This window comes from Hypanus sabinus, chromosome 4 (assembly GCF_030144855.1).
Source record: "Hypanus sabinus isolate sHypSab1 chromosome 4, sHypSab1.hap1, whole genome shotgun sequence".
Taxonomy (NCBI): Eukaryota; Metazoa; Chordata; class Chondrichthyes; order Myliobatiformes; family Dasyatidae; genus Hypanus; species Hypanus sabinus.
The window spans coordinates 61,051,776-61,073,320 of NC_082709.1; the positions used below are offsets into that span (position 1 = coordinate 61,051,776).

Sequence of the window (21,545 nt, forward strand, 5' to 3'; positions counted from 1 at the left end):
GAGTGCACCAATGCCCTGACACAGAGCCTGCGAGTGCACCAATGCCCGGACTCAGAGCCTGCAAGTGCACCAATGCCCTGACTCAGAGCCTGCGAGTGCACCAATGCCCTGACTGCGTGTCTGTGAGTGCACCAATGCCCTGACTCAGAGCCTGCGAGTTCACCAATGCCCTGACTGCATGTCTGTGAGTGCACCAATGCCCGGACTCAGAGCCTGCGAGTGCACCAATGCCCTGACTCAGAGCCTGCGGGTGCACCAATGCCCGGACTCAGAGCCTGCGAGTGCACCAATGCCCTGACTCAGAGCCTGCGACTGCACCAATGCCCTGACTGCGTGTCTGTGAGTGCACCAATGCCCTGACTCAGAGCCTGCGAGTGCACCAATGCCCTGACTCAGAGCCTGCGAGTGCACCAATGCCCTGACTCAGAGCCTGCGAGTGCACCAATGCCCTGACTCAGAGCCTGCGAGTCCACCAATGCCCGGACTCAGAGCCTGTGAGTACACCAATGCCGAGGCTGCGTGTCTGTGAGTGCACCAATGCCCTGACTCAGAGTCTGTGAGTGCACCAATGCCCTGACTGCGTGGCTGCGAGTGCACCAATGCCCTGATCCAGAGACTGCGAGTGCACCAATCCCGGACTCAGAGCCTGCGAGTGCACCAATGCCCGGACTCAGAGCCTGTGAGTGCACCAATGCACGGACTCAGAGCCTGTGAGTGCAGCAATGCCCAGGCTGCGTGTCTGTGAGTGCACCAATGCCCTGACTGCGTGTGTGCGAGTGCACCAATGCCCTGACCCAGAGACTGCGAGTGCACCAATGCCGTGACTCAGAGCCTACGAGTACACCAATGTCCTGACTCAGAGACTGCGAGTGCACCAATGCCCTGACTAGGAGCCTGCGAGTGCACCAATGCCCTGACTGCGTGTCTGTGAGTGCACCAATCCCTGACTGCGTGACTGCGAGTGCACCAATGCCCTGACTCAAAGCCTGCGAGTGCACCAATGCCCTGACTGAGTGTCTGCGAGTGCACCAATGCCCAGACTCAGAGCCTGCGAGTGCACCAATGCCCTGACTCTGAGCCTGCGAGTGCACCAATGCCCTGACTGCGTGTCTGCGAGTGCACCAATGCCCTGACTCAGAGCCTGCGAGTGCACCAATGCCCTGACTCAGAGCCTGCGAGTGCACCAATGCCCTGACTCAGAGCCTGTGAGTGCACTCATGTCCTGACTCAGAGAATGCAAGTGCACCAATGTCCTGACTCAGAGCCTGCAAGTGCACCAATGCCCTGACTCAGAGCCTGTGAGTCCACCAATGCCCTGACTCAGAGCCTGCAAGTGCACCAATGCCCTGACTCAGAGCCTGCGAGTGCACCAATGCCCTGACTGCGTGTCTGCGAGTGCACCAATGCCCTGACTCAGAGCCTGCGAGTGCACCAATGCCCTGACTCAGAGCCTGTGAGTGCACCAATGCCCTGACTCAGAGCCTGCGAATGCACCAATGCCCTGACTCAGAGCCTGCGAGTGCACCAATGCCCTGACTCAGAGCCTGCGAATGCACCAATGCCCTGACTCAGAGAATGCAAGTGCACCAATGTCCTGACTCAGAGCCTGCGAGTGCACCAATGTCCTGACTGCGTGTCTGTGTGTGCACCAATGCCCTGACTGCGTGTCTGCAAGTGCACCAATGTCCTGACTGCGTGTCTGAGAGTGCACCAATGCCCTGACTGCGTGTCTGCGAGTGCACCAATGCCCTGACACAGAGCCTGCGAGTGCACCAATGCCCGGACTCAGAGCCTGCAAGTGCACCAATGCCCTGACTCAGAGCCTGCGAGTGCACCAATGCCCTGACTGCGTGTCTGTGAGTGCACCAATGCCCTGACTCAGAGCCTGCGAGTTCACCAATGCCCTGACTGCATGTCTGTGAGTGCACCAATGCCCGGACTCAGAGCCTGCGAGTGCACCAATGCCCTGACTCAGAGCCTGCGGGTGCACCAATGCCCGTAACTCAGAGCCTGCGAGTGCACCAATGCCCTGACTCAGAGCCTGCGACTGCACCAATGCCCTGACTGCGTGTCTGTGAGTGCACCAATGCCCTGACTCAGAGCCTGCGAGTGCACCAATGCCCTGACTCAGAGCCTGCGAGTGCACCAATGCCCTGACTCAGAGCCTGCGAGTGCACCAATGCCCTGACTCAGAGCCTGCGAGTCCACCAATGCCCGGACTCAGAGCCTGTGAGTACACCAATGCCGAGGCTGCGTGTCTGTGAGTGCACCAATGCCCTGACTGCGTGTGTGCGAGTGCACCAATGCCCTGACTCAGATCCTGCGAGTGCACCAATGCCCTGACTCAGAGCCTGTGAGTGCACCAATGCCATGACTCAGAGCCTGCAAGTGCACCAATGCCCTGACTCAGAGCCTGCAAGTGCACCAATGCCCTGACTCAGAGCCTGCGAGTGCACCAATGCCCTGACTGCGTGTCTGCGAGTGCACCAATGCCCTGACTCAGAGCCTGCGAGTGCACCAATGCCCTGACTCAGAGCCTGCGAGTGCACCAATGCCCTGACTCAGAGAATGCAAGTGCACCAATGTCCTGACTCAGAGCCTGCGAGTGCACCAATGTCCTGACTGCGTGTCTGTGTGTGCACCAATGCCCTGACTGCGTGTCTGCAAGTGCACCAATGTCCTGACTGCGTGTCTGAGAGTGCACCAATGCCCTGACACAGAGCCTGCGAGTGCACCAATGCCCGGACTCAGAGCCTGCGAGTGCAGCAATGCCCTGACTCAGAGCCTGCGAGTTCACCAATGCCCTGACTGCGTGTCTGTGAGTGCACCAATGCCCGGACTCAGAGCCTGCGTGTGCACCAATGTCCTGACTCAGAGCCTGCGGGTGCACCAATGCCCGGACTCAGAGCCTGCGAGTGCACCAATGCCCTGACTCAGAGCCTGCGACTGCACCAATGCCCTGACTGCGTGTCTGTGAGTGCACCAATGCCCTGACTCAGAGCCTGCGAGTGCACCAATGCCCTGACTCAGAGCCTGCGAGTGCACCAATGCCCTGACTCAGAGCCTGCGAGTGCACCAATGCCCTGACTCAGAGCCTGCGAGTCCACCAATGCCCGGACTCAGAGCCTGCGAGAGCACCAATGCCCTGACTGCGTGTCTGCGAGTGCACCAATGCCCTGACTCAGAGCCTGCGAGTGCACCAATGCCCTGACTCAGAGCCTGCGAGTGCACCAATGCCCTGACTCAGAGCCTGTGAGTGCACTCATGTCCTGACTCAGAGAATGCAAGTGCACCAATGTCCTGACTCAGAGCCTGCAAGTGCAGCAATGCCCTGACTCAGAGCCTGCGAGTGCACCAATGCCCTGACTGCGTGTCTGCGAGTGCACCAATGCCCTGACTCAGAGCCTGCGAGTGCACCAATGCCCTGACTCAGAGCCTGCGAGTGCACCAATGCCCTGACTCAGAGAATGCAAGTGCACCAATGTCCTGACTCAGAGCCTGCGAGTGCACCAATGTGCTGACTGCGTGTCTGTGTGTGCACCAATGCCCTGAATGCGTGTCTGCAAGTGCACCAATGTCCTGACTGCGTGTCTGAGAGTGCACCAATGCCCTGACTGCGTGTCTGCGAGTGCACCAATGCCCTGACACAGAGCCTGCGAGTGCACCAATGCCCGGACTCAGAACCTGCGAATGCACCAATGCCCTGACTGCGTGTCTGTGAGTGCACCAATGCCCTGACTGCGTGTCTGTGAGTGCACCAATGCCCTGACTGCGTGTCTGTGAGTGCACCAATGCCCTGACTCAGAGCCTGCGAGTTCACCAATGCCCTGACTGCGTGTCTGTGAGTGCACCAATGCCCGGACTCAGAGCCTGCGAGTGCACCAATGCCCTGACTCAGAGCCTGCAGGTGCACCAATGCCCGGACTCAGAGCCTGCGAGTGCACCAATGCCCTGACTCAGAGCCTGCGACTGCACCAATGCCCTGACTGCGTGTCTGTGAGTGCACCAATGCCCTGACTCAGAGCCTGCGAGTGCACCAATGCCCTGACTCAGAGCCTGCGAGTGCACCAATGCCCTGACTCAGAGCCTGCGAGTCCACCAATGCCCGGACTCAGAGCCTGTGAGTACACCAATGCCCAGGCTGCGTGTCTGTGAGTGCACCAATGCCCTGACTCAGAGCCTGCGAGTGCACCAATGCCCGGACTCAGAGCCTGTGAGTGCACCAATGCACGGACTCAGAGCCTGTGAGTGCACCAATGCCCAGGCTGCGTGTCTGTGAGTGCACCAATGCCCTGACTGCGTGTGTGCGAGTGCACCAATGCCCTGACCCAGAGACTGCGAGTGCACCAATGCCATGACTCAGAGCCTGCGAGTACACCAATGTCCTGACTCAGAGACTGCGAGTGCACCAATGCCCTGACTAGGAGCCTGCGAGTGCACCAATGCCCTGACTGCGTGTCTGTGAGTGCTCCAATCCCTGACTGCGTGACTGCGAGTGCACCAATGCCCTGACTCAAAGCCTGCGAGTGCACCAATGCCCCGACTGAGTGTCTGCGAGTGCACCAATGCCCAGACTCAGAGCCTGCGAGTGCACCAATGCCCTGACTTTGAGCCTGCGAGTGCACCAATGCCCTGACTGCGTGTCTGCGAGTGCACCAATGCCCTGACTCAGAGCCTGCGAGTGCACCAATGCCCTGACTCAGAGCCTGCGAGTGCACCAATGCCCTGACTCAGAGCCTGTGAGTGCACTCATGTCCTGACTCAGAGAATGCAAGTGCACCAATGTCCTGACTCAGAGCCTGCGAGTGCACCAATGCCCTGACTCAGAGCCTGCGAGTGCACCAATGCCCTGACTCAGAGCCTGCAAGTGCACCAATGCCCTGACTCAGAGCCTGCAAGTGCAGCAATGCCCTGACTCAGAGCCTGCGAGTGCACCAATGCCCTGACTGCGTGTCTGCGAGTGCACCAATGCCCTGACTCAGAGCCTGCGAGTGCACCATGCCCTGACTCAGAGCCTGCGAGTGCACCAATGCCCTGACTCAGAGAATGCAAGTGCACCAATGTCCTGACTCAGAGCCTGCGAGTGCACCAATGTGCTGACTGCGTGTCTGTGTGTGCACCAATGCCCTGAATGCGTGTCTGCAAGTGCACCAATGTCCTGACTGCGTGTCTGAGAGTGCACCAATGCCCTGACTGCGTGTCTGCGAGTGCACCAATGCCCTGACTCAGAGCCTGCGAGTCCACCAATGCCCGGACTCAGAGCCTGTGAGTACTCCAATGCCCAGGCTGCGTGTCTGTGAGTGCACCAATGCCCTGACTGCGTGTGTGCGAGTGCACAAATGCCCTGACTCAGAGCCTGCGAGTGCACCAATGCCCTGACTCAGAGCCTGAGAGTGCACCAATGCCCTGACTGCTTGTGTGCGAGTGCACCAATGCCCTGACTCAGAGACTGCGAGTGCACCAATGCCCTGACTCTGAGCCTGCGAGTGCACCAATGCCCTGACTCAGAGTCTGTGAGTGCACCAATGCCCTGACTGCGTGGATGCGAGTGCACCAATGCCCTGACCCAGAGACTGCGAGTGCACCAATCCCGGACTCAGAGCCTGCGAGTGCACTAATTCCCTGACCCAGAGACTGCGAGTGCACCAATGCCCTGACTCAGAGCCTGCGAGTGCACCAATGTCCTGACCCAGAGACTGCGAGTGCACCAATGCCCGGACTCAGAGCCTGTGAGTGCACAAATGCCCAGGCTGCATGTCTGTGAGTGCACCAATGCCCACACTGCGTGTCTGCGAGTGCACCAATGCCCTGACTCAGAGCCTGCGAGTGCACCAATGTCCTGACCCAGAGACTGCGAGTGCACCAATGCCCGGACTCAGAGCCTGTGAGTGCACAAATGCCCAGGCTGCATGTCTGTGAGTGCACCAATGCCCACACTGCGTGTCTGCGAGTGCACCAAAGTCCTGACTCAGAGACTGCGAGTGCACCAATGCCCTGACTCAGAGCCTGCGAGTGCACCAATGCCCGGACTGAGAGCCTGTGAGTGCACCAATGCACGGACTCAGAGCCTGTGAGTGTACCAATGCCCAGGCTGCGTGTCTGTGAGTGCACCAATGCCCTGACCCAGAGACTGCGAGTGCACCAATGCCGTGACTCAGAGCTTGCGAGTACACCAATGCCCTGACTCAGAGCCTGCGAGTGCACCAATGCCCTGACTCAGAGCCTGAGAGTGCACCAATGCCCTGACTGCTTGTGTGCGAGTGCACCAATGCCCTGACTCAGAGCCTGCGAGTGCACCAATGCCCTGACTCAGAGACTGCGAGTGCACCAATGCCCTGACTCTGAGCCTGCGAGTGCACCAATGCCCTGACTCAGAGTCTGTGAGTGCACCAATGCCCTGACTGCGTGGCTGCGAGTGCACCAATGCCCTGATCCAGAGACTGCGAGTGCACCAATGCCCGGACTCAGAGCCTGTGAGTGCACCAATGCCCGGACTCAGAGCCTGTGAGTGCACCAATGCCCGGACTCAGAGCCTGTGAGTGCACCAATGCACGGACTCAGAGCCTGTGAGTGCAGCAATGCCCAGGCTGCGTGTCTGTGAGTGCACCAATGCCCTGACTGCGTGTGTGCGAGTGCACCAATGCCCTGACCCAGAGACTGCGAGTGCACCAATGCCGTGACTCAGAGCCTACGAGTACACCAATGCCCTGACTCAAAGCCTGCGAGTGCACCAATGCCCTGACTGAGTGTCTGCGAGTGCACCAATGCCCAGACTCAGAGCCTGCGAGTGCACCAATGCCCTGACTCTGAGCCTGCGAGTGCACCAATGCCCTGACTGCGTGTCTGCGAGTGCACCAATGCCCTGACTCAGAGCCTGCGAGTGCACCAATGCCCTGACTCAGAGCCTGCGAGTGCACCAATGCCCTGACTCAGAGCCTGCGAATGCACCAATGCCCTGACTCAGAGAATGCAAGTGCACCAATGTCCTGACTGCGTGTCTGTGTGTGCACCAATGCCCTGACTGCGTGTCTGCAAGTGCACCAATGTCCTGACTGCGTGTCTGAGAGTGCACCAATGCCCTGACTGCGTGTCTGCGAGTGCACCAATGCCCTGACACAGAGCCTGCGAGTGCACCAATGCCCGGACTCAGAGCCTGCAAGTGCACCAATGCCCTGACTCAGAGCCTGCGAGTGCACCAATGCCCTGACTGCGTGTCTGTGAGTGCACCAATGCCCTGACTCAGAGCCTGCGAGTTCACCAATGCCCTGACTGCATGTCTGTGAGTGCACCAATGCCCGGACTCAGAGCTTGCCAGTGCACCAATGCCCTGACTCAGAGCCTGCGGGTGCACCAATGCCCGGACTCAGAGCCTGCGAGTGCACCAATGCCCTGACTCAGAGCCTGCGACTGCACCAATGCCCTGACTGCGTGTCTGTGAGTGCACCAATGCCCTGACTCAGAGCCTGCGAGTGCACCAATGCCCTGACTCAGAGCCTGCGAGTGCACCAATGCCCTGACTCAGAGCCTGCGAGTGCACCAATGCCCTGACTCAGAGCCTGCGAGTCCACCAATGCCCGGACTCAGAGCCTGTGAGTACACCAATGCCGAGGCTGCGTGTCTGTGAGTGCACCAATGCCCTGACTCAGAGTCTGTGAGTGCACCAATGCCCTGACTGCGTGGCTGCGAGTGCACCAATGCCCTGATCCAGAGACTGCGAGTGCACCAATCCCGGACTCAGAGCCTGCGAGTGCACCAATGCCCGGACTCAGAGCCTGTGAGTGCACCAATGCACGGACTCAGAGCCTGTGAGTGCAGCAATGCCCAGGCTGCGTGTCTGTGAGTGCACCAATGCCCTGACTCAGAGTCTGTGAGTGCACCAATGCCCTGACTGCGTGGCTGCGAGTGCACCAATGCCCTGATACAGAGACTGCGAGTGCACCAATCCCGGACTCAGAGCCTGCGAGTGCACCAATGCCCGGACTCAGAGCCTGTGAGTGCACCAATGCACGGACTCAGAGCCTGTGAGTGCAGCAATGCCCAGGCTGCGTGTCTGTGAGTGCACCAATGCCCTGACTGCGTGTGTGCGAGTGCACCAATGCCCTGACCCAGAGACTGCGAGTGCACCAATGCCGTGACTCAGAGCCTACGAGTACACCAATGTCCTGACTCAGAGACTGCGAGTGCACCAATGCCCTGACTAGGAGCCTGCGAGTGCACCAATGCCCTGACTGCGTGTCTGTGAGTGCACCAATCCCTGACTGCGTGACTGCGAGTGCACCAATGCCCTGACTCAAAGCCTGCGAGTGCACCAATGCCCTGACTGAGTGTCTGCGAGTGCACCAATGCCCTGACTCAGAGCCTGCGAGTGCACCAATGCCCTGACTCTGAGCCTGCGAGTGCACCAATGCCCTGACTGCGTGTCTGCGAGTGCACCAATGCCCTGACTCTGAGCCTGCGAGTGCACCAATGCCCAGACTCAGAGCCTGCAAGTGCACCAATGCCCTGACTCAGAGCCTGCGAGTGCACCAATGCCCTGACTGCGTGTCTGCGAGTGCACCAATGCCCTGACTGCGTGTCTGCGAGTGCACCAATGCCCTGACTCAGAGCCTGCGAGTGCACCAATGCCCTGACTCAGAGCCTGTGAGTGCACTCATGTCCTGACTCAGAGAATGCAAGTGCACCAATGTCCTGACTCAGAGCCTGCAAGTGCACCAATGCCCTGACTCAGAGCCTGTGAGTCCACCAATGCCCTGACTCAGAGCCTGCAAGTGCACCAATGCCCTGACTCAGAGCCTGCGAGTGCACCAATGCCCTGACTGCGTGTCTGCGAGTGCACCAATGCCCTGACTCAGAGCCTGCGAGTGCACCAATGCCCTGACTCAGAGCCTGCGAATGCACCAATGCCCTGACTCAGAGAATGCAAGTGCACCAATGTCCTGACTCAGAGCCTGCGAGTGCACCAATGTCCTGACTGCGTGTCTGTGTGTGCACCAATGCCCTGACTGCGTGTCTGCAAGTGCACCAATGTCCTGACTGCGTGTCTGAGAGTGCACCAATGCCCTGACACAGAGCCTGCGAGTGCACCAATGCCCGGACTCAGAGCCTGCAAGTGCACCAATGCCCTGACTCAGAGCCTGCGAGTGCACCAATGCCCTGACTGCGTGTCTGTGAGTGCACCAATGCCCTGACTCAGAGCCTGCGAGTTCACCAATGCCCTGACTGCATGTCTGTGAGTGCACCAATGCCCGGACTCAGAGCCTGCGAGTGCACCAATGCCCTGACTCAGAGCCTGCGGGTGCACCAATGCCCGGACTCAGAGCCTGCGAGTGCACCAATGCCCTGACTCAGAGCCTGCGACTGCACCAATGCCCTGACTGCGTGTCTGTGAGTGCACCAATGCCCTGACTCAGAGCCTGCGAGTGCACCAATGCCCTGACTCAGAGCCTGCGAGTGCACCAATGCCCTGACTCAGAGCCTGCGAGTGCACCAATGCCCTGACTCAGAGCCTGCGAGTCCACCAATGCCCGGACTCAGAGCCTGTGAGTACACCAATGCCGAGGCTGCGTGTCTGTGAGTGCACCAATGCCCTGACTGCGTGTGTGCGAGTGCACCAATGCCCTGACTCAGATCCTGCGAGTGCACCAATGCCCTGACTCAGAGCCTGTGAGTGCACCAATGCCCTGACTCAGAGCCTGCAAGTGCACCAATGCCCTGACTCAGAGCCTGCGAGTGCACCAATGCCCTGACTGCGTGTCTGCGAGTGCACCAATGCCCTGACTCAGAGCCTGCGAGTGCACCAATGCCCTGACTCAGAGCCTGCGAGTGCAACAATGCCCTGACTCAGAGAATGCAAGTGCACCAATGTCCTGACTCAGAGCCTGCGAGTGCACCAATGTCCTGACTGCGTGTCTGTGTGTGCACCAATGCCCTGACTGCGTGTCTGCAAGTGCACCAATGTCCTGACTGCGTGTCTGAGAGTGCACCAATGCCCTGACACAGAGCCTGCGAGTGCACCAATGCCCGGACTCAGAGCCTGCGAGTGCAGCAATGCCCTGACTCAGAGCCTGCGAGTTCACCAATGCCCTGACTGCGTGTCTGTGAGTGCACCAATGCCCGGACTCAGAGCCTGCGTGTGCACCAATGTCCTGACTCAGAGCCTGCGGGTGCACCAATGCCCGGACTCAGAGCCTGCGAGTGCACCAATGCCCTGACTCAGAGCCTGCGACTGCACCAATGCCCTGACTGCGTGTCTGTGAGTGCACCAATGCCCTGACTCAGAGCCTGCGAGTGCACCAATGCCCTGACTCAGAGCCTGCGAGTGCACCAATGCCCTGACTCAGAGCCTGCGAGTGCACCAATGCCCTGACTCAGAGCCTGCGAGTCCACCAATGCCCGGACTCAGAGCCTGTGAGTACACCAATGCCCAGGCTGCGTGTCTGTGAGTGCACCAATGCCCTGACTGCGTGTGTGCGAGTGCACCAATGCCCTGACTCAGAGCCTGCGAGTGCACCAATGCCCTGACTCAGAGCCTGAGAGTGCACCAATGCCCTGACTGCTTGTGTGCGAGTGCACCAATGCCCTGACTCAGAGACTGCGAGTGCACCAATGCCCTGACTCAGAGACTGCGAGTGCACCAATGCCCTGACCCAGAGACTGCGAGTGCACCAATGCCCTGACTCAGAGCCTGCGAGTGCACCAATGTCCTGACCCAGAGACTGCGAGTGCACCAATGCCCGGACTCCGAGCCTGTGAGTGCACAAATGCCCAGGCTGCATGTCTGTGAGTGCACCAATGCCCACACTGCGTGTCTGCGAGTGCACCAATGCCCTGACTCAGAGCCTGCGAGTGCACCAAAGTCCTGACTCAGAGACTGCGAGTGCACCAATGCCCTGACTCAGAGCCTGCGAGTGCACCAATGCCCGGACTGAGAGCCTGTGAGTGCACCAATGCACGGACTCAGAGCCTGTGAGTGCACCAATGCCCAGGCTGCGTGTCTGTGAGTGCACCAATGCCCTGACTGCGTGTGTGCGAGTGCACCAATTCCCTGACCCAGAGACTGCGAGTGCACCAATGCCGTGACTCAGAGCTTGCGAGTACACCAATGTCCTGACTCAGTGACTGCAAGTGCACCAATGTCCTGACTCAGAGCCTGCGAGTGCACCAATGCCCTGACTGCGTGTCTGTGAGTGCACCAATCCCTGACTGCGTGTCTGCGAGTGCACCAATGCCCTGACTCAAAGCCTGCGAGTGCACCAATGCCCTGACTGAGTGTCTGCGAGTGCACCAATGCCCAGACTCAGAGCCTGCGAGTGCACCAATGCCCTGACTCAGAGCCTGCGAGTGCACCAATGCCCTGACTGCGTGTCTGCGAGTGCACCAATGCCCTGACTGAGTGTCTGCGAGTGCACCAATGCCCTGACTCAGAGCCTGTGAGTGCACTAATGTCCTGACTCAGAGAATGCCAGTGCACCAATGTCCTGACTCAGAGCCTGCGAGTGCACCAATGCCCTGACTCAGAGCCTGCGAGTGCACCAATGCCCTGACTCAGAGCCTGCGAGTGCACCAATGCCCTGACTCAGAGAATGCAAGTGCACCAATGTCCTCACTCAGAGCCTGCGAGTGCACCAATGCCCTGACTCAGAGCCTGTGAGTGCACTAATGTCCTGACTCAGAGAATGCAAGTGCACCAATGTCCTGACTCAGAGCCTGCGAGTGCACCAATGCCCTGACTGCGTGTCTGTGAGTGCACCAATGTCCTGACTGCGTGTCTGGGAGTGCACTAATGCCCTGACTGCGTGTCTGCGAGTGCACCAATGCCCTGACTCAGAGCCTGTGTGTGCACCAATGCCCTGACTCAGAGCCTGCGAGTGCACCAATGCCCTGACTGCGTGTCTGTGTGTGCACCAATGCCCTGACTGCGTGTCTGTGAGTGCACCAATGCCCTGACTCAGAGCCTGCGAGTGCACCAAAGTCCTGACTCAGAGACTGCGAGTGCACCAATGCCCTGACTCAGAGCCTGCGAGTGCACCAATGCCCGGACTGAGAGCCTGTGAGTGCACCAATGCACGGACTCAGAGCCTGTGAGTGCACCAATGCCCAGGCTGTGTGTCTGTGAGTGCACCAATGCCCTGACTGCGTGTGTGCGAGTGCACCAATTCCCTGACCCAGAGACTGCGAGTGCACCAATGCCCTGACTGAGTGTCTGCGAGTGCACCAATGCCCAGACTCAGAGCCTGCGAGTGCACCAATGCCCTGACTCAGAGCCTGCGAGTGCACCAATGCCCTGACTGCGTGTCTGCGAGTGCACCAATGCCCTGACTGCGTGTCTGCGAGTGCACCAATGCCCTGACTCAGAGCCTGTGAGTGCAGTAATGTCCTGACTCAGAGAATGCCAGTGCACCAATGTCCTGACTCAGAGCCTGCGAGTGCACCAATGCCCTGACTCAGAGCCTGCAAGTGCACCAATGCCCTGACTCAGAGCCTGCGAGTGCACCAATGCCCTGACTGCGTGTCTGCGAGTGCACCAATGCCCTGACTCAGAGCCTGCGAGTGCACCAATGCCCTGACTCAGAGCCTGCGAGTGCACCAATGCCCTGACTCAGAGCCTGCGAGTGCACCAATGCCCTGACTCAGAGCCTGCGAGTGCACCAATGCCCTGACTCAGAGAATGCAAGTGCACCAATGTCCTCACTCAGAGCCTGCGAGTGCACCAATGCCCTGACTCAGAGCCTGTGAGTGCACTAATGTCCTGACTCAGAGAATGCAAGTGCACCAATATCCTGACTCAGAGCCTGCGAGTGCACCAATGCCCTGACTCAGATCCTGTGAGTGCACCAATGTCCTGACTGCGTGTCTGAGAGTGCACTAATGCCCTGACTGCGTGTCTGCGAGTGCACCAATGCCCTGACTCAGAGCCTGTGTGTGCACCAATGCCCTGACTCAGAGCCTGCGAGTGCACCAATGCCCTGACTGCGTGTCTGTGTGTGCACCAATGCCCTGACTGCGTGTCTGTGAGTGCACCAATGCCCTGACTCAGAGCCTGCGAGTGCACCAATGCCCTGACTCAGAGCCTGCGAGTGCACCAATGCCCTGACTGCGTGTCTGCGAGTGCACCAATGCCCTGACTGCGTGTCTGCGAGTGCACCAATGCCCTGACTCAGAGCCTGTGAGTGCAGTAATGTCCTGACTCAGAGAATGCCAGTGCACCAATGTCCTGACTCAGAGCCTGCGAGTGCACCAATGCCCTGACTCAGAGCCTGCAAGTGCACCAATGCCCTGACTCAGAGCCTGCGAGTGCACCAATGCCCTGACTGCGTGTCTGCGAGTGCACCAATGCCCTGACTCAGAGCCTGCGAGTGCACCAATGCCCTGACTCAGAGCCTGCGAGTGCACCAATGCCCTGACTCAGAGCCTGCGAGTGCACCAATGCCCTGACTCAGAGCCTGCGAGTGCACCAATGCCCTGACTCAGAGAATGCAAGTGCACCAATGTCCTCACTCAGAGCCTGCGAGTGCACCAATGCCCTGACTCAGAGCCTGTGAGTGCACTAATGTCCTGACTCAGAGAATGCAAGTGCACCAATATCCTGACTCAGAGCCTGCGAGTGCACCAATGCCCTGACTCAGATCCTGTGAGTGCACCAATGTCCTGACTGCGTGTCTGAGAGTGCACTAATGCCCTGACTGCGTGTCTGCGAGTGCACCAATGCCCTGACTCAGAGCCTGTGTGTGCACCAATGCCCTGACTCAGAGCCTGCGAGTGCACCAATGCCCTGACTGCGTGTCTGTGTGTGCACCAATGCCCTGACTGCGTGTCTGTGAGTGCACCAATGCCCTGACTCAGAGCCTGCGAGTGCACCAATGCCCTGACTCAGAGCCTGCGAGTGCACCAATGCCCTGACTGCGTGTCTGCGAGTGCACCAATGTCCTGACTCAGAGCCTGCGAGTGCACCAATGTCCTGACTGCGTGTCTGTGTGTTCACCAATGTCCTGACTGCGTGTCTGTGTGTGCACCAATGCCCTGACTGCGTGTCTGTGAGTGCACCAATGCCCTGACTGCGTGTGTGCGAGTGCACCAATTCCCTGACCCAGAGCCTGTGAGTGCACCAATCCCTGACTGCGTGTCTGCGAGTGCACCAATGCCCTGACTCAAAGCCTGCGAGTGCACCAATGCCCTGACTGAGTGTCTGCGAGTGCACCAATGCCCAGACTCAGAGCCTGCGAGTGCACCAATGCCCTGACTCAGAGCCTGCGACTGCACCAATGCCCTGACTGCGTGTCTGTGAGTGCACCAATGCCCTGACTCTGAGCCTGCGAGTGCACCAATGCCCTGACTGCGTGTCTGCGAGTGCACCAATGTCCTGACTCAGAGCCTGCGAGTGCACCAATGCCCTGACTCAGAGCCTGCGAGTGCACCAATGCCCTGACTCAGAGAATGCAAGTGCACCAATGTCCTCACTCAGAGCCTGCGAGTTCACCAATGCCCTGACTGCGTGTCTGTGAGTGCACCAATGCCCGGACTCAGAGCCTGCGAGTGCACCAATGCCCTGACTCAGAGCCTGCGGGTGCACCAATGCCCGGACTCAGAGCCTGCGAGTGCACCAATGCCCTGACTCAGAGCCTGCGACTGCACCAATGCCCTGACTGCGTGTCTGTGAGTGCACCAATGCCCTGACTCAGAGCCTGCGAGTGCACCAATGCCCTGACTCAGAGCCTGCGAGTGCACCAATGCCCTGACTCAGAGCCTGCGAGTGCACCAATGCCCTGACTCAGAGCCTGCGAGTCCACCAATGCCCGGACTCAGAGCCTGTGAGTACACCAATGCCTAGGCTGCGTGTCTGTGAGTGCACCAATGCCCTGACTGCGTGTGTGCGAGTGCACCAATGCCCTGACTCAGAGCCTGCGAGTGCACCAATGCCCTGACTCAGAGCCTGAGAGTGCACCAATGCCCTGACTGCTTGTGTGCGAGTGCACCAATGCCCTGACTCAGAGACTGCGAGTGCACCAATGCCCTGACTCTGAGCCTGCGAGTGCACCAATGCCCTGACCCAGAGACTGCGAGTGCACCAATGCCCTGACCCAGAGACTGCGAGTGCACCAATGTCCTGACTCAGAGCCTGCGAGTGCACCAATGCCCTGACTGCGTGTCTGCGAGTGCACCAATGCCCTGACTGCGTGTGTGCGAGTGCACCAATTCCCTGACCCAGAGACTGCGAGTGCACCAATGCCGTGACTCAGAGCTTGCGAGTACACCAATGTCCTGACTCAGAGACTGCAAGTGCACCAATGTCCTGACTCAGAGCCTGCGAGTGCACCAATGCCCTGACTGCGTGTCTGTGAGTGCACCAATCCCTGACTGCGTGTCTGCGAGTGCACCAATGCCCTGACTCTGAGCCTGCGAGTGCACCAATGCCCTGACCCAGAGACTGCGAGTGCACCAATGCCCTGACCCAGAGACTGCGAGTGCACCAATGCCCTGACTCAGAGCCTGCGAGTGCACCAATGCCCTGACTGCGTGTCTGAGAGTGCACTAATGCCCTGACTGCGTGTCTGCGAGTGCACCAATGCCCTGACTCAGAGCCTGTGTGTGCACCAATGCCCTGACTCAGAGCCTGCGAGTGCACCAATGCCCTGACTGCGTGTCTGTGTGTGCACCAATGCCCTGATTGCGTGTCTGTGATTGCACCAATGCCCTGACTCAGAGCCTGCGAGTGCACCAATGCCCTGACTCAGAGCCTGCGAGTGCACCAAAGCCCTGACTCAGAGCCTGCGAGTGCACCAATGCCCTGACTCAGAGCCTGCGAGTGCACCAATGTCCTGACTGCGTGTCTGTGTGAGCACCAATGTCCTGACTGCGTGTCTGTGTGTGCACCAATGTCCTGACTGCGTGTCTGTGTGTGCACCAATGCCCTGACTGCGTGTCTGCGAGTGCACCAATGCCCTGACTGCTTGTCTGCGAGTGCACCAATGCCCTGACTGCGTGTCTGTGACTGCACCAATGCCCTGACTCAGAGCCTGCGAGTGCACCAATGCCCTGACTGCGTGTCTGTGTGTGCACCAATGCCCTGACTGCGTGTCTGCGAGTGCACCAATGCCCTGACTGCGTGTCTGCGAGTGCACCAATGCCCTGACTGCGTGTCTGTGAGTGCACCAATGCCCTGACTCAGAGCCTGCGAGTGCACCAATGCCCTGACTCAGAGCCTGCGAGTGCACCAATGCCCTGACTGCGTGTCTGCGAGTGCACCAATGTCCTGACTCAGAGCCTGCGAGTGGACCAATGCCCTGACTCAGAGCCTGCGAGTGCACTAATGTCCTGACTGCGTGTTTGTGTGAGCACCAATGTCCTGACTGCGTGTCTGTGTGTGCACCAATGTCCTGACTGCGTGTCTGTGTGTGCACCAATGCCCTGACTGCGTGTCTGCGAGTGCACCAATGCCCTGACTGCGTGTCTGCGAGTGCACCAATGCCCTGACTGCGTGTCTGTGACTGCACCAATGCCCTGACTCAGAGCCTGTGAGTGCACCAATGCCCTGACTCAGAGCCTGCGAGTGCACCAATGCCCTGACTGCGTGTCTGCGAGTGCACCAATGTCCTGACTCAGAGCCTGCGAGTGCACCAATGTCCTGACTCAGAGAATGCAAGTGCACCAATGTCCTGACTCAGAGCCTGCAAGTGCACCAATGCCCTGACTCAGAGCCTGCCAGTGCACCAATGCCCTGACTCAGAGCCTGTGAGTGCACTCATGTCCTGACTCAGAGCCTGCGAGTGCACCAATGCCCTGACTCAGAGCCTGTGAGTGCACTAATGTCCTGACTCAGAGCCTGCAAGTGCACCAATGTCCTGACTCAGAGCCTGCAAGTGCACCAATGCCCTGACTCAGAGCCTGCGAGTGCACCAATGCCCTGACTCAGAGCCTGCGAGTGCACCAATGCCCTGACTCAGAGCCTGCGAGTGCACCAATGCCCTGACTCAGAGCCTGCGAGTGCACCAATGCCCTGACTCAGAGCCTGCGAGTGCACCAATGCCCTGACTCAGAGCCTGCGAGTGCACCAATGCCCTGACTCAGAGAATGCAAGTGCACCAATGCCCTGACTCAGAGCCTGCGAGTGCACCAATGCCCTGACTCAGAGCCTGCGAGTGCACCAATGCCCTGACTCAGAGCCTGCGAGTGCACCAATGCCCTGACTCAGAGCCTGCGAGTGCACCAATGCCCTGACTCAGAGAATGCAAGTGCACCAATGTCCTCACTCAGAGCCTGCGAGTGCACCAATGCCCTGACTCAGAGCCTGTGAGTGCACTAATGTCCTGACTCAGAGAATGCAAGTGCACCAATGTCCTGACTCAGAGCCTGCGAGTGCACCAATGCCCTGACTCAGATCCTGCGAGTGCACCAATGCCCTGACTGCGTGTCTGCGAGTGCACCAATGCCCTGACTCAGAGCCTGCGAGTGCACCAATGCCCTGACTCAGAGCCTGCGAGTGCACCAATGCCCTGACTCAGAGCCTGCGAGTGCACCAATGTCCTGACTCAGAGAATGCAAGTGCACCAATGTCCTGACTCAGAGCCTGCGAGTGCACCAATGCCCTGACTCAGATCCTGTGAGTGCACCAATGTCCTGACTGCGTGTCTGAGAGTGCACTAATGCCCTGACTGCGTGTCTGTGAGTGCACCAATGCCCTGACTGCGTGTCTGTGTGTGCACCAATGCCCTGACTGCGTGTCTGTGATTGCACCAATGCCCTGACTCAGAGCCTGCGAGTGCACCAATGCCCTGACTCAGAGCCTGCGAGTGCACCAATGCCCTGACTGCATGTCTGCGAGTGCACCAGTGTCCTGACTCAGAGCCTGCGAGTGCACCAATGCCCTGACTCAGAGCCTGCGAGTGCACCAATGTCCTGACTGCGTGTCTGTGTGAGCACCAATGTCCTGACTGCGTGTCTGTGTGTGCACCAATGTCCTGACTGCGTGTCTGTGTGTGCACCAATGCCCTGACTGCGTGTCTGTGAGTGCACCAATGCCCTGACTGCGTGTCTGCGAGTGCACCAATGCCCTGACTGCGTGTCTGTGACTGCACCAATGCCCTGACTCAGAGCCTGCGAGTGCACCAATGCCCTGACTGCGTGTCTGTGTGTGCACCAATGCCCTGACTGCGTGTCTGCGAGTGCACCAATGCCCTGACTGCGTGTCTGCGAGTGCACCAATGCCCTGACTCAGAGTCTGTGTGTGCACCAATGTCCTGACTGCGTGTCTGTGTGTGCACCAATGCCCTGACTGCGTGTCTGCGAGTGCACCAATGCCCTGACTGCGTGTCTGCGAGTGCACCAATGCCCTGACTGCGTGTCTGTGACTGCACCAATGCCCTGACTCAGAGCCTGCGAGTGCACCAATGCCCTGACTGCGTGTCTGTGTGTGCACCAATGCCCTGACTGCGTGTCTGCGAGTGCACCAATGCCCTGACTGCGTGTCTGCGAGTGCACCAATGCCCTGACTCAGAGCCTGCGAGTGCACCAATGCCCTGACTCAGAGCCTGCGAGTGTACCAATGCCCTGACTGCGTGTCTGTGAGTGCACCAATGCCCGGACTCAGAGCCTGTGAGTGCACCAATTGCCTGACTCAGAGACTGCGAGTGCACCAATTGCCTGACTCAGAGACTGCGAGTGCACCAATGCCCTGACTGCGTGTCTGTGAGTGCACCAATACCCTGACTCAGAGCCTGCGAGTGCACCAATGCCCTGACTCAGAGCCTGCGAGTGCACCAATGCCCTGACTGCGTGTCTGTGAGTGCACCAATGCCCTGACTGCGTGTCTGTGAGTGCACCAATGCCCTGACTGCGTGTCTCTGAGTGCACCAATGCCCTGACTCAGAGCCTGCGAGTGCACCAATGCCCTGACTCAGAGCCTGCGAGTGCACCAATGCCCTGACTCAGAGCCTGCGAGTGCACCAATGCCCTGACTGCGTGTCTGTGAGTGCACCAATGCCCTGACTCAGAGCCTGCGAGTGCACCAATGCCCTGACTCAGAGCCTGCGAGTGCACCAATGCCCTGACTCAGAGCCTGCGAGTGCACCAATGCCCTGACTGCGTGTCTGTGTGTGCACCAATGCCCTGACTCAGAGCCTGCGAGTGCACCAATGCCCTGACTCAGAGCCTGCGAGTGCACCAATTCCCTGACTCAGAGCCTGCGAGTGCACCAATGCTCTGACTCAGAGCCTGCGAGTGCACCAATGCCCTGACTGCGTGTCTGTGAGTGCACTAATGCCCTGACTGCGTGTCTGTGAGTGCACTAATGCCCTGACTGCGTGTCTGTGAGTGCACTAATGCCCTGACTGCGTGTCTGTGAGTGCACCAGTGCCCTGACTCAGAGCCTGCGAGTGCACCAATGCCCTGACTCAGAGCCTGCGAGTGCACCAATGCCCTGACTGCGTGTCTGTGAGTGCACCAATGCCCTGACTGCGTGTCTGTGAGTGCACCAATGCCCTGACTCAGAGCCTGCGAGTGCACCAATGCCCTGACTGCGTGTCTGTGAGTGCACTAATGCCCTGACTGCGTGTCTGTGAGTGCACTAATGCCCTGACTGCGTGTCTGTGAGTGCACTAATGCCCTGACTGCGTGTCTGTGAGTGCACCAGTGCCCTGACTCAGAGCCTGCGAGTGCACCAATGCCCTGACTCAGAGCCTGCGAGTGCACCAATGCCCTGACTGCGTGTCTGTGAGTGCACCAATGCCCTGACTCAGAGCCTGCGAGTGCACCAATGCCCTGACTCAGAGCCTGCGAGTGCACCAATGCCCTGACTCAGAGCCTGCGAGTGCACCAATGCCCTGACTCAGAGCCTGCGAGTGCACCAATGCCCTGACTCAGAGCCTGCGACTGCTCTGACGCTCCCCGGACTGTCAGCTGGTTTGGAGCTGCAGTGGACCCTGGGATTCTTCGTTCACTGCGGCTGCTTTCTGCATGTGAGATTTTGTACTCCAACTCCCAGCCTGCATCGTGAGGAGGCTTGTGGGTAGGGGACGCGAGGGTTTCGGTGGCAAGTGAAGCAAATGTTTTTTCCAGGAGTCCCCTCTGGCTGGAGGCGGGGACTAGCCCTGCTTATATTGGGCTGCCCCTGTTCGGCAGCGCTGCAGACGCTTGGGACTCCCGCTGGCTCTGTTCTTGTGATACAGCGGCGGCGGACGGAGCCGAGTCTCCGCAGAGACACTTTGTTTTGGGGACGGGGAAAAGTTGCTTTCAGATCGGCCAGCTGGGGACGGTACTCCTGCGAGCCCAGCGCCTTTGCCCCTCGATTGCAGGGCGAGAGCGAAGGTCCCTGCAAGTGACAAGAGAGGCGGAAACAACCCCGAGAGCAGCCGGGACTGGGGTCGCCGGTGAGGATTTCGGAGCAGCATGGACCCCGAGGCGGCAGAGAAACCGGCCGAGCCGGGCGATTGCTGGAAATTCTCCGTCATGTATCTGTGCTTTTACGGCTTCATGATCCAGGTTAAGCCAGCAGAGAGCTTCATCACTCCTTACCTCCTGGGACCAGACAAGAATTTTACCAGGGAGCAGGTGAGTGTCCTGTGCTGCCGAGGGCTGGTGAAATGTGACAGAGGGCTTTCCGCTTCTCCCGGAGCATGTCATCCAAGCTGTATTCTGGTCACTGACTTAATGCTTAATATATGGTTTGTGATCAGTTCCCATCTGATCGTGCCCCATGAAGTAGTGGAACCTTCAGTAAAAGTCCCAAGTTGTCTAGAGGGACAGTTGTGTGTTTATGCTGGTAATCCGTTCGGGGTGAAGTTAGCCAGATGTACTGGTGGGCTCTCGGGATCAAGAAGGTCACTGCTCTGGGCTGTTAAGTGCATGCCGCTCCTTGGGTTGATTGCATTTAACTAAAAGGAATATCAATTAAAGTATGACTTTTATTTGCATAATGCCCTTCAGAATCACGTTTGTTATCACTGTTACTGTGGCGTGAAATCTGTTGTTTTGTGCTGGCACTACAGTGCAAAGACAATCAATTACCAAAGAGTTAAGATCACAGGTATAACAAGGTAGTGTTCCTGGACTGTTCAGAAAGCTGATGTGGGAGGGGAAGAAATGTTTCTAAATCCTTGAGTGTGTGCCTCCATATTCCTTATGGTGATAACAAGGTGAGTGTACGTCCTGGATAGTGAGGGTCCTTAATGAAGGACGCTACCTTCTGGAGGTACCTGTGCTGGCGATGGAGCTGGCTGAGTCTCTTCCACAGCACTGGACATTTTAGTCTCCATGCCAGGCTGTGATACATCACTATACCCCTCACTATACATCTAGAAATTTGCTGGAGACTTTGGTAACATAGCAAATCTCCTCCAATGCCCAGAGATTCAAACTTGCACCATATCCCAGAGTACTTGCAGTCACATGAAGGGCGGCTCAGGAAGCTCACCAAGCCTGTTGTATTTCTTGCCCAGCAGCATGGTACTCACAGCGGTGTGACTGCATGATCACTGTTCTTGTTTGAGGAATGGGCTTTTCCTGAGACACCGGGAAGAAGTCTCCCAGGAAGTCCATTCACACCGCTGGGTTTG

At 58.5% G+C, this 21,545-nt stretch overlaps 1 protein-coding gene across 1 annotated transcript in view; it reads left to right on the forward strand.

Annotated features, from left to right (window-relative positions):
* Positions 1 to 19,949: 19,949 nt before the first annotated feature.
* The window catches only part of slc19a1 (solute carrier family 19 member 1), a 55,064-nt gene continuing 53,468 nt past the window's right edge, over positions 19,950 to 21,545 (forward strand). The window contains exon 1 of the mRNA XM_059967214.1: positions 19,950 to 20,541. Within this exon, the coding sequence (XP_059823197.1) occupies positions 20,380 to 20,541 (162 nt within the window). The 5' untranslated portion in view covers positions 19,950 to 20,379. The remainder of the gene's footprint in view (positions 20,542 to 21,545) is intronic.